We start from the raw sequence: 13,141 nt of genomic DNA, 5'->3' as shown, positions 1-13,141 counted from the left end.
AAAATTAAGGGAATACTTAAATCATACATCTGCTCATTAGGAAATATTAAGTTAAAAATCAGGAAATGCCAGTCGAGCTGCACGGTGCTGGGCTGTGAGTACAGGTCCCACTGGAGGATGCCGGGCCCTCATGCCACCCTCAAACTAGAGAAGGATCAGTCAGAAGGATAAGGAGAGTGCAATTGTATATGGCCACCAAATGAATGCAAAACCATTCCTGTTTGGTGGTTGTCTTGCTTTTGCCTCTCCATTGCACCTGTTATCACCTTTATTTGCTCCAAAGCAGGTGAAATTAATTCACAATCATTTGTACTTCCTAGATAGACAGATTGATATCCCTGAAGTGTGACTAACTTTTTTTTCTCAGTGCCTATAGTGGACGTGTTTTAGTTTATTGAAGGTGTTTCACCTCTCATCCAAGAGGCTTCTTCAGTTCAAACTAACTGGAGGGGAGTTGCAGACTTGTAAACTCTGTGTGGGAGTGTCCTTATAGAGTTGTTAAGGACACCTGTGAGCTCTGCGTTTCGGAGTTGTTAGGGCCACATGTGACTTAACCGACCTTCATGTGGGTTGCTAAGGCTAATTGAGTCCAGGTGTGAGTGGTTGTTAAGCGGTCTGGGGAGGAAACTCATAACTGCATTGTAGGTGGGTGATAAGTAATGTCTCAGCTGACCTCTGTTCAAAGACAGTTGTTCCAGTTTTATGTAGATGGATTTCTTTACTCCCCTTTCAAACCATGTGTCTTCTCGTAATGTTTATATTATTGTCCTCAAAGGAATGATTTTTCTCCTTCAGATATTTGTTTTATACTGTGATGATTAAGTAATTTCTTTGAGGAGTGTGTTTCCGTTTTCACACCAGAATAATTTCACTATGTATGTCACCACTCAGAGTGCTTTCTAGAAGGGATAGACTGATTATCGGCATACAAGTACCTTAATACTGTACTTAAAAGGACATTAGATAGCATAAAAAACAGGTCAGATCCTAGTGGCAGTTAAGTGACGTATAGTCTGCATTGTGCTTCTCACTCTTCTCATTCACTCTTATGAATGAGTTAGAGTAACCGATTAGAAGTTTCTCCACCTTGACTGGTGTCCACCTGTGGTAAATTCAGTGTATTGGACATGATTTGAAAAGGTAAACCTCATAGGGTTTGTTAAAAGCCTGTATTGTTTTAATGACTGCACATTATAAACACAGCTTTATAGCAAATGCAAAGCAACAAAACAAAAAGGTCCTAGCAGAGGAGCTTCCACTGTGGTTAATTGAACACAGTGGGTAGGAAGCTGGTGGGGGATCTAGTCATTGTTACTAAGCTAGTCACTCCTAGTGGAGTCAGTACTGCATCTGGGGGATAGCATGAACCTCCTGATGAAGCTGCTCACTGACAGAGGAAAAGAAGCAGGTGGTGAAATCCATCAAAGGAAGCTCATGGCTGCGTAGGAATGTGGTCTTTACACTAGTACTACTTAGTAGAAGGGCCACTTAGTCTATTAATTAGAAAAAGAGAAAGAAATGTGATATTTTTCACACCTTTTTTCCTTACGAACAAGAATAAACAGAAACAAAAAGAAACTTCCAAATTCAAGTTTCTCTCTTTTACCAAAGGCAAGTTTTATTGCCTTTTTAATTAACTCTAAAACAAAGTACAGTCTGGTGCAAGCCGCTGTCCTGTTTTCCTTCATCAGTATCTGAAAAGTGCTACTAATCCGTCTTCTCTTGTAATTGGCGGTACTAATCTGTGGTACTGGAGTAGTCATAATATACATAGAATCCTGGAGGTAGAAAATACCTGGACTTCCACAATCACAGGATTTTCCTGGATTTTTCGTGTTTACCTTTACTGCTCTCTTATCTTAACTAGAATTTAAAAGCGTGTTGACGGATTCTGAATCAAACACACAGACAGTAATACCAAACGTAGGAGTCCAAGCAGCTCACTGACAGACTGGATTGACGCTCCACTTCACTCTGGATTCAGTCTCTCTGTCACACACACATCCTGGGTCCTTGTGCTTAGTGCATAGCTGAGAGACGTCTGAATAACCAGAGACCCCAGATGCCTTTGTGGATATGTGCGTGTGTGGCCTGGCCCCTGTCCCTATGCACATGCACATATACACACACACACACACACACACACACACCCACCCACCCATCTGGAGGGGTTGAGAGGTGTTGACAGAGGAAAGAGCCCTGCTGCAACACTGATTAAATTCAGAGGACTATCTTTTTCTCTTTGCTGTCTACTTCTTTCTTTCCTTTCTTTTTTTGTCATCATCATTTTCATAAATGATACATTTTCATACATTTTTTTCCATCTTTTTTTCATCCATCTTTTTATTCTTAAATTTTCACTTTCCTTTTCTCTCAAAGTCCTAAGAGCACAAGATCAAAGTAATAGAGGACACGCACCCAGACACACAATGCAAATGCAGCTGCTCCTCTTTCAGCTGCAATTATTCTCCTAAATACACCAGCTGCTTTTCAATACCCCCGCCCTCCCCCCACCCCGGCACCCCCCCACCCCAACAAATGCACACACTGAGCTGGGGTCAGTGTTTTGACAGAGTGCAGAGCACAGCTTCAAACCCATCATAATCACAGTGCAATTACTTAGCATTACTGCTGGTTTATCTCTCATTCCAACACACTACACCATTAACTAGAATTGTCTCTTTGTGTGGACCACAATTACTCTGCATTACAGCCACTTTTACTTTATCGCCTAGAATTATGACATTACACTTTTCATTAACACCAGAATTGGATCCAAATGAGCCTATACGTCACAGTTTGTGATTTATGCTCTGTAAAACTGTGCAGTATGAGCTCATTTATGTTATCAGCTGTAATTACTTCATTACACTTATCATTAACAAGACTTTATGTTAAAAGTAAATACAAAATCAGTTTTAGCAAACTGTTGCATGGCTTCTTGACTTTCCTCTCTATTGTGTGCTTCAGTCTGAATTTTCTCTTTGTCATTGCCCTGTGTTCAGTTTGGCAGATAATGTTGATTTTTTTTCAGTAGTTTTATAAAAGTAGTGATTCTTTTATTAATCACACATTTACTTCAAGTAAATAAAAGTAAAAATCTCTTTGCTCCATATTTAAATTACCATCTTTGATGTGGAGCCAGATCTCAGGGAAAAATTGAAGGGGAATTCCATTACTTTTAAACCTGGGCTCGATATATTCTTCTTTTTTGTACATAAATTGTTCATACTAATCAAAAGTTTTGGACTGGGTCCAGTTCATCACCTCAGGTAACAGCAACAACACGGCGCCAATGGCGGCAAAATAATCCATTGGGCCAAAGCAGATCATCAAAGTTATGTCCACTAAAAGTTCCCGACAGGCTGAGGTTGTTATTCTAAGAGTCTAATAACATTATAGAAACCATTCCTATCGAGAGAGATCTTTATGTTAAATAATAAGACAAGACTCATGTGGTCACAAGGTAAAGTCTAACTCTGAAATCTCGCAAGAGGCAAGTTGAGGCAGTTGTTGCCTCATGTAGATGATCACAATAACTTAAATATTTAGCCATAACTTTTATAATATGTTCTCGCTGGCAGTTCCTCCAATTAAACTCCACCTCCACCTCAAACTCTGAATCATGTTTCCACCATTGTGTTCCTCTAACAACTTGCATCTCACAAGAGTGTAAAACAAGACTTCTCTTTGAGCAAGTTTTCTGTTTCTGCTTCCAAAACATCTCAGATTGGTGTCACCCGTCCAGCACAGCTCTGTTGCAACAGACGCTGGAAAGCTTTGGAATGCTTTCAAAGTAAAGCTGGCTAAACGCAAGCTTATCTGGTATCATAGCGCATGCTCAAATATGACATTCAGGCCTGGGTATAATAACACAGGCTGACTGGTGACTGACAGAATTGTGACCAAGCTTCCCAACATGACGACCCCTGAGCTTTGTATATACCTACAGTTAAATATGATCTTGTGCCAATTTCCAGAAACCATAGTAAGTATCTGGTATAGGAAAATTTCACCTTGCTTCTTCTCACTTAAACGATTCTTTTCTTTGTGTTGTAGACTGGCGTGATGCAGAGCTGATGCGAGACATTGAGGCTGCAACAGGAGAAGACCTGGGTTCTGACAGGGTGCATAAAAAAGGGAAAGGGAAGAAGAAGAAATTCCCCAACCTCAGTGATGTGAAACAGACTGCCAACACAGCCCGCTCCAGGCTGGAGAAAAAAGTATTTAACAAGTATGTCACTTCCTGTACTTCCTTCTTCTAAGATATTCAGACCTTTTTAGCCCATAGACTCAGTGCCCAGAGGCACTGAAATCCACAATTCCCAAAATGCATTTCAGTAACATCATTCAATGTTTGTTTTTGACACTCCCTGATTGTGGAATGCCCTTGTTAGAAACTGTAGGTTTGTTTCCCCTCATGTCAGTTGCTCGTGACAAGGAGACCAAATGGAATCGTGGTGCAAGCACCCCCTACTGTTCCTCCCACTCTATAAATAGAGGCCTGGATGAGGCCTTCCTCCTCTTTGTCTCCAAACTTTCTGTGTGTTGTGTGTGTGTTGGTGCTCACCTGAGTTTGCCATGTGTATTTGAGAATCCCTCACTGTAAGTAGTATGTTATCTTTTTCAGCCATCATCTTTAATTATGTTAAAATGCAGGTTTTCTGTCAATTATTTGAAGTCCTAAACCTATCTTAAAATAAGTCATCAGGTATTTTTCCAGACTGTTTAAAATCAGCGGAGTGCTCTTTTAAAATTGTGACAGTGACATTGTCATTGATTTGAACTTTTATCTTCACAAAGTGAAGCAGACAACGGAACCTTGGGTCCTGGCATTCATGTAATTGCCACTTGAAGAAGTATAGCGCAGTCTCGGTCAAAAGTTAACATACACTTGTAAAGAACAAAGGACTAGGGTTAGCCCTAACCTAGGCTTTCACAATTTGAGCCTGATGAATCGTGGCATTGTCAGCTTGAAATATGCCCGTGTCATCCATTCATGGAAAAACCTGGTCATTCAGTATATTGAGGTAGTCAGCTAACCTTATTTTTTGCGCACATAACGTTGCTGAAGCTAGACCTGACCAACTGCAGCAACCCCAGATCATAACACTGCCCCCACGGGCTTGTACTAGGGACAATGGGTGCATCACTTCATCCACCTCTCTCCTTACCCTGATGATTACCCTGGAACAGGGTAAATCTGGATACATCAGACCACATGACCTTTTTCCATCGCTCCAGAGTCCAGTCTTTATGCTCCCAAGCAAATTGAAGCCTTTCTTTCCTGATTAGCCTCTCTAATAAGTGGTTTTCTTAAGGCTACACAGCTGTTAAGTCCCTTGAGTTTGCTTCACATTGTGCGTAGGGAAATGCTCAAACTTCTACTATTAAACATAGCCGTGAGGTCTACCTGTTATTTTAAACATGTACCCGCTAACTGTTTATAATCATATGGATGCTGTTATAATGTGTTATGGTTGAGATCCTGACCCACCAAACATCCTGGAAAGTGACAAAGATATGTTTTCCGCTCTAAATTACATAATTACATAATCATCATCAGTAAACAGGACGCTGTCTGACTCTCTCACTCGCGGGGAGGGAGGCTGTTTTTTTGGGGAAAGTTCACTGAAGTCTCAGTAGGAGGGCTGACCACTGCAGGGATTTTTTTTTCAAGACAGTAACTACAACAACACAATAGTGAAAGGAGTTTTCTGTCGGGACAGATGCTGTTTTTTTCGGGCAGAAATGTGACGAAGAGTAGGTAGGACAGGCGACACTTCTCCACGTATAACTGCATAGTTGCCAAAGACACAGCCAGTTACTTCATTACCATTGTTTGGTCATGTAACTTTGTTTTGTGGGACATTCCTTTTTATTTTGTTGAGTGAATTATGCATTTACTGTGAACACCATTAGACTGTCACGCCCCCGCTCCATTCCACCGGCTTATCCATTAACATAGGCTCGGTTCGCCAATGCTGCTCCTCTGATAATACCTCCCGGAGTGAAATTTCGCCCCTCACCGCATCTGAGACTTTCACTCAGAGGATGATGTGTAGAATTGGTGCAGGATCCACGCGCTCAAAGGGCAGTGTGAATGGGGCTAGTGTAACATCCTTTCCACAACCACAGGATATGTCTCCTGACATGGTGGTTTTAGAAATGAAAAGCTACTCACTGCAATAAGGTTAAATAACTTGTTGCGAGGTAAAACATATGTACTGCCTTAATTATCCAATGGAATGCTCTAACCGGTTTGATTAGTTAAATTCTGGTGCTGACTGTTTTTTTGGCCGGGCAGTGTGTATCATGACAGACTTGAGTTCTTGTGATTTCTTCTGCTCTCTTTCTTGCTGAATGAGTGTAACACTCTACTACTTTGTCACACATGTGACCAAATCTGCTGGGTCAGCAATATATATACACTACTCACAGTAAGTTAGGGATATTGTTATTTACATGAGTGCTTTGACTATTTGGTCTGAATTTTAATGAAATAAGTAAAAGTTCCCTTTGATATTACTAATAATGAATGAGAAGAAACACCATTTTCATTAGTTTAATATTTATTACCCCAAAAATTTAGACAATAACAAGGATTGACAATGTCAGTAGCGGGTGTTTCCACCATTTGCCGCAATGACATCTTGACAGCGACGTCTCATGCTCCTTGCTAGCCTCATGATGTTGTTCTGAGGCAATGCGTTCCACTCCTCCACAAGTGCTACACACAGTTCTGCCAGGTCACATGGGGTGGGGTACGATCATCCAGTCTCTGCTTCAGCTGGTCCCAGACGTGCTCTATGGGGTTCAGGTCAGGGGACATTGCTGGCCATACCATATGAGGCACTCCGACTTCCTGAAGTCGAGCTGTGACAATTCTGGCACGATGTGGTGGAGCATTATCATCCATGAACAGAAAGTTGGGGGTGTGCTGGCGGAATTGGGGGATGATGATGGGTTCTATGATGTCTCTGAGGTAAGAGCGTGCAGTGACTGAGCCATCTACAATAACCAAATCTGTTTTGCGCTGACTGGTGATGCCTGCCCAGACTGTTGCACCTCCTCCACCAAAGGGAACCCTGGGGACCATGTTGACCTTGGCGTATCGCCTACCTCGCCTTCTCCAGCAACGCTGACGACCATCATTTCTGTGCAAGGTGACCTGACACTCGTCAGTGAACAGGACGGTAGACCACTGCTGCATTGTCCAGGTCACATGGTCTTGTGCCCACTGCAAACGTTCAAGGCGGTGTCTTGGTGTCAGTGGAGTCACCTGCAACGGTCGTCTGGCATTCAAGCCAAAGCGGTGGAGTCGGTTTGGAATGGTTTGTCTGGAAACCCTAGTACCCCTCACATCTCGTGACTGGGCCCGCAGCTGTGTGGCAGTTGCATAACGGTGTCTGAGTGCATAGGTCCTTCGGTACTGGTCATCGTTGTGGTCTGTCACTCGTGGGGCTTCACTCCTGGGTCTGTCACGAACTCTGCCAGTAGTTCTGTGTCTTGATGCAAGTCTGCTGATGACACTTTGAGACACACCAAGTTCACGAGCAACATCTGACTGCCTGCCAGCGACCCGAAGGCACGCTATGGCCAGGTGGCGCTGCTCGTCCGTTAAGTGACGTTGTGTGTTCATGGCTGTTTGAATGAAGAACTTGGAATGACTGGCTGACAATACCAGCTTTTTATACCCACAGAATGTTGAAATTGATGCCACATTGAAAAGGGTTGTCTTTTAGTTTTTTGGTATTGGCCCCAATATGTAAGGCACACTGTACACAGTGAGACCATTACATGGAAAACACAAAATGAGGTATGTCTATCACCCCAATACAATTGCCTCCCTATCCCAAAACTCTCTGAAGTGAAACAAACACCGTATGTATGAAATCCACTGAGTCTCTCACAATATCCCTAACTTATTGTGAGTAGTGTAGAGTAATCCTTATATTTGGTTAAATGTCCCTTGACCATTTTCACTTCAATTTAGCGCTTTTGACAGCCATCCATAGCAGGACTGTGACTGAGCTTTTACCCACTCCTCTTGACAGAATCTGTGCAGTTCAACTAAATTTCTTGGCATTCTGATCCAAACTTGTTTCTTCAGCACAGTTCACACATTCTTTATGGGGTTCAAGTCAGGATTTAGGAAGGCCATTCTAAACCTAAATTCTAGCCTGATTTAGCCATTCCTTCATCACTTTCGATGTATGTTTTCATCATTTTCCTGTTGGAACACCCAACTGCACCCAAGACCAAATCTTTTGGCTGATGATTTTAGGTTTTCCTGAAAAATTTGGAGATAGTCCTCCTCCTTCACCATTCCATTTACATTCTTTAGAGCATCAGATCCACTGGCAGCAAAACAGTCCCACAGCATAATACTATAACCACCATGCTTGACAGTAGGTATGGTGTTCTTGGGGTTAAAGGCCTCACCTTCTCTCCGACGAACATATTGCTGCTCGTTTGCGCCAAACAACTCAGTTTGTTTCATCTGACCACAGATGAGGGCTTTTTCTTTGTCCATGTGATCAGCAACTCTAGTGGAGCTTTACGGTGTCACTCACATCTGGAGAACACTGGGGTTGGATATTTGTAGTCCACCTTGAAAATATCTAACAGTCAAATTTCTTCAGTAACATATTCAGCTAATTAGATAAATGTTCATCAACCAATTATCCATTTAATGTGTGTACAATACAATCTGTAATGATTTCTGTTCTGTCCTTTCTTCCAGGAGCACCGTGCGCAGAGTAGCTCAGGTGATGAGTAAAGCTGACGGAAGAAAACATGAAAAGTTCTCCAACCAGTTCAACTATGCTCTTAACTGACCTTCAGACAGCTTTACATTCCTTCAAGTGAATGGAGATGGACTGTTTTTCTGTAAGACTTGCACTCGCACTGAGAGCAGAAAAGATTTTAATTTATTGATTGTGCACACACTGTGTATGATGTGATTAACATGATTGGAATAACAATCAAACGTTGAACACTGATGTATTTGGAATGATTGCTTGTTTAAGATGTGATCATTCACCAGAGGTTCACACATTCTTCTGAAAGATGTGTTCTGCTTCTTCTGACTACATGTGCAGCTTCTGACACACTTAATGGAAAATGACCAGCGCCCAGAAAATAAAACCTTCCATTTTCATTTTGATATTGCCTTTCTATCAGCCAAGTCCAGTTTTCACCATTTACTACTGACACAATATTTACACATTTTTCTAGCATTCTGTAGTTCAGTGTTTTGGTTTATATTTGTTTTGTGTTTTTTGCTATGAATGAACATGATGCCAATTAAAAAGTTTTTTTCAAGAACTAAACTGTTAGTCTTTCCTCTGCAGTGCTTTTGTCTTTGTCCTGTCCTCCACTTAATGAGCTTAAAATACTCAAACAAGAGTTCAACTCTATAATCGATATAAACACACTGGGCAGTATCAAATTACATACCAATCCTTTAAAACCAACAGACTGCAGTATGAAACTGTTCTTACAAAAACATCTAACATGTCAGATAGTGAAAGCTTCCTCATTCAAAACAGCAATTCACAAAATTCAGTTTGAACCTTAAGTTTTAACTTCATGCTTTTCTGCATTAAACTTCTTCATAAATCTTAGAAACATCCAAGTAAATAATAAAATATCAACATATATGTCAAATGTTCAGGGCTCCAGCATCAAATGAAATAGTTAGCAGTGTACATGACCATGTTAATGAGTTGAACCGCTATACAATGTAAACATCTTATACAAATTAAGTCGTGGGCAGCGCGTGGGCCGCCATTAATGATGAAAGCAGTTTTTCATTCCTACACTATTTTAAACTCATTAATAAAACACTCAAGTCCATCAGCAAACCTCAATACACTTGCACTACATTTAGTTTTACTTAAGGGGTCATTATTGGTGGTTTTCACTGTATTCTTCCCAATTTTCCTCTGGGGAGAGGGCAGATACCCTTGCAGTAAGGAACCTGGGCCCAACATCTACTACGCTCATTATTTCAGCTCTTCTCTTTCCTCATGAACTAAGGCTTCCTCTCATATTGTTTGTGGAAAGAATCAGTTTGGTTCTTAGGCATAATACAAGTGTTTGTTTTTATAATTATCAAAAAATAAAGGCTTAAAATAATGATTAACAATATTACCAAAAGTACAGAAGTGTTTACACATTTTGAGTGTACCACACACTCCCCTACAAAGAAGAATTGGCCCCTGACACTTGACCTATACGACTCAAACCCCAAAGATTCAGATTTCATGAAAACCATCTCAGTGCATGTTATGAAGCGAAGCAGTATTTTTGTGGGGTGTTTGTATATTTTAACCCCCTCAAAACAGCAATGAAATATCAAGTATGAATCCGATATGAAAAGTGTATATCAGTGTTTCTGTTTGTGTATTTTGTGTGTGTGAATGTAATTGTCTTTATTTCAGTAGTTCAGAAACAATACATTGGTATGTGACAGGTAGCGAGGGTTATGGGTATGGGGTGATGGCTTGGGACTGGAAGGTTTGGGGATGGGGATAGGGGTAAAATAGGTGAGTACAATGCATTGGCTGGTCATCGACAGCATTCATTGGGGGATGTAGCCGGTAAACTGGTTGGCCAAGGGATGGATAAGTGAACATATGGCCAGGTCGTCTTTTTTGGGTGGACTGCCTCAGGGGGACACGATGGACAGGATGAGGTTCTTGGGCTTCCTCCACCTCGATGGCTACCTGAGGTATCTCTTGGTCAATTTCAGGCTGCAGTTGGTCCATGTCAAGTTAATACTCAATATTTATCTCTGGTTCTTGTTTCAAGATATTTTCCAGCTCTTGTTCCAGCTCAGCATGGATTGTCTCTCCAAGGTGCGACTCATTCAGTCCAGGTTTGTTTTGTGGCATGCGAGTAACTGATTTGTGAGGCTACCCTCACCATGTGGGTTCTGCACTGGTTTATGTAGCCAGTAACGAGAAATACCTTCCTCTTCCTTAGAGTCACTTAGATCAGAGATCTATGGTCTTAAACCAGTACAATACTTTAAAGTCTAAAGGACTGCAACATTCATAAGACTGTGACGTCTTATGTGGAAATTAGAAACATAATTCTTTAGAATGTAGCTGTTCAACTTCACAATCTGACATATTTTACTGCTCTTCTATATTGATAATTGCCAAGAATGGTATAAAACAACATGTTAAATGTCAGTTTGTCCTGCACATCACTTAATTCACTGCTAACAGGATGAATACAGTGTATAGAAAGCATTGAGTCATATTTCTGAAAGCATCCACATTTCCTGAGAGCATCATAGTTGAGCCTTTTTTATAATGTTGTCACTCACAGTCCCACTCCCTTCTCAGTTGACGCCCTGACCCCCATGCCAGATCAGTGCCAAAACTATTCAAAAGTGAAAAGAAGATCTGAATCTGAAAAAAATAAGAACTTAAATATGAAATTATATATAAGTGAAAATTAGAAATAATATTTTTCCAAAAGAATATAAATAATGCATTATGATTCATTAAACTCTAAATAAAGAACTGCCAAGAATATTCCTAATTTTTCTAACCCACATTTTTAAATTTTAAAAAAATGTTTTGATCTTTTTATAATTCAAGATCAAAACTTTCCATTTCAAATTGTTTTTTTTTTTTAGATACCTTTTTTCTTCAAATTAACACTCCTATTGAGCCTTGTTAATCCTGTTTATCACCACTGATATGGTGTTAGCTGCTGTAGCATCAAGGGCGGTTCTAGGGGGGGGGGGGGGGCCAACAGGGGCCAGTGCCCCTGTAACTCTGAGTCTGGACCCCCCTGTGGCCCCCCTGACAGGGAGTCTGCATTAATAACACAATGAAAGATTTCTTGCAATGATTTTGTTCTGAAGGGAAAGGCAGAAATAAAGTGTCTCAGCAGTTTACTACCCAATCAAAATTGCTGAAATTGTAAACACTGCTTTGTCTGAATGAGGGATTTGTTTTTTTTTCTGGGTTGTATGTGCCCCCTTACAAAAAAGCCGGCCCCAACCTGGCCCCCCTATTAAAACTGGTCTTGAACCCCCACTGTGTAGCATCCTATGAGCAGTCTGATGGTGGCTGTTCCTGGCATTGAGGAGGAAGGAAACAGCAAAATCGATGGACAAAGAAAGCGTCTGTTCGACGACTGATTGTTTTTCTTTGAGGGTAGTCCTCACTTCTGCGGAGATGAGAAGCTGGATTGCGCAGCATCTCCTCTGGATCTGGAATGTGTTTAGTAAATGCTAAGAAGTCCATGGCTCATCCAGCAAGGTTGAAGACTACACACAGCAATGTGTTCATTTTCATTATGTCGGACGGTAGCGCCTGAGACTGCAAGACAAACCTATGCCACTCATAGACCTTAAAACTACAATAATAAAATGCATTTTGCTATAGCAAAACAGTGCTGCTGGTGGCAGTGGGCTGGGCAGCTGTGATGTACAGGAGCCACAGAGACTGAGCTACAGCCTACACAGTTCTCTTCTGACAAGAGCTATCTTTGTTGAGTAGTGTTTTTCTTTGTTGTAAACAAACTAGTTTTTGATTTACTATTACCTTTCTTTTCCCTCCTTTACACCCAGTTTTATTTTTACAAAATTACACACAAGTAACACTATACTTCTAAATATTTCTCAATTATGATGTTGTGGATTAGCAGATGAGACCAGGTGACAGCAGCAGGGGGCAGAGCCAAAAAGCGGGCATCAAGTTGGACAGCAGACTTTAGTCTGTAATTCCAGAAATACTCAGATCCTGTTAGATCTGAGTCCCATTGATTTTAATGTTGTCAGACACATTTATCAGTATGTATACGGTCTTCAGTTGTTGTGACACCACGGCCAATTGAAACTCTACACTGGTGATCTGTGATTGTTCATGGATCAATTTCCTTTTCACGTAAATTCTCATGTAAATCAGCTTCATATTGGTTTGCTGCTGATTATAAACCCTCTAAGCAGACCTTTCCCAATCAGACTAATTAATAAATGGAATACATAAAGTCAAACACAAAGGAAATAAATGCAAGACAATAGTTTTCATTATTGATCTGTCAGGGTTTGTTTGGGTTTGACATTTTAATCCTCACATCCCACCAACCCCAAGTTTTTGTATTGTTTTTACAG

General features: G+C 40.9%; 1 protein-coding gene across 1 annotated transcript in view; it reads left to right on the top strand.

Annotated features, from left to right (window-relative positions):
• uvssa (UV-stimulated scaffold protein A) overlaps positions 1-9,330 on the top strand; it is a 53,218-nt gene extending 43,888 nt beyond the window's left edge. Inside the window, exons 14-15 of the mRNA XM_030397115.1 lie at positions 4,060-4,234; positions 8,747-9,330. Of these exons, the coding sequence (XP_030252975.1) occupies positions 4,060-4,234; positions 8,747-8,840 (269 nt within the window). The 3' untranslated portion in view covers positions 8,841-9,330. The remainder of the gene's footprint in view (positions 1-4,059; positions 4,235-8,746) is intronic.
• Positions 9,331-13,141: the final 3,811 nt, after the last annotated feature.

The sequence above is a fragment of the Sparus aurata genome, chromosome 18 (assembly GCF_900880675.1).
Source record: "Sparus aurata chromosome 18, fSpaAur1.1, whole genome shotgun sequence".
Lineage (NCBI taxonomy): Eukaryota > Metazoa > Chordata > Actinopteri > Spariformes > Sparidae > Sparus > Sparus aurata.
Note: the sequence above shows the minus strand (reverse complement) of the source record. Positions and strands in the feature narration are given on the sequence as shown.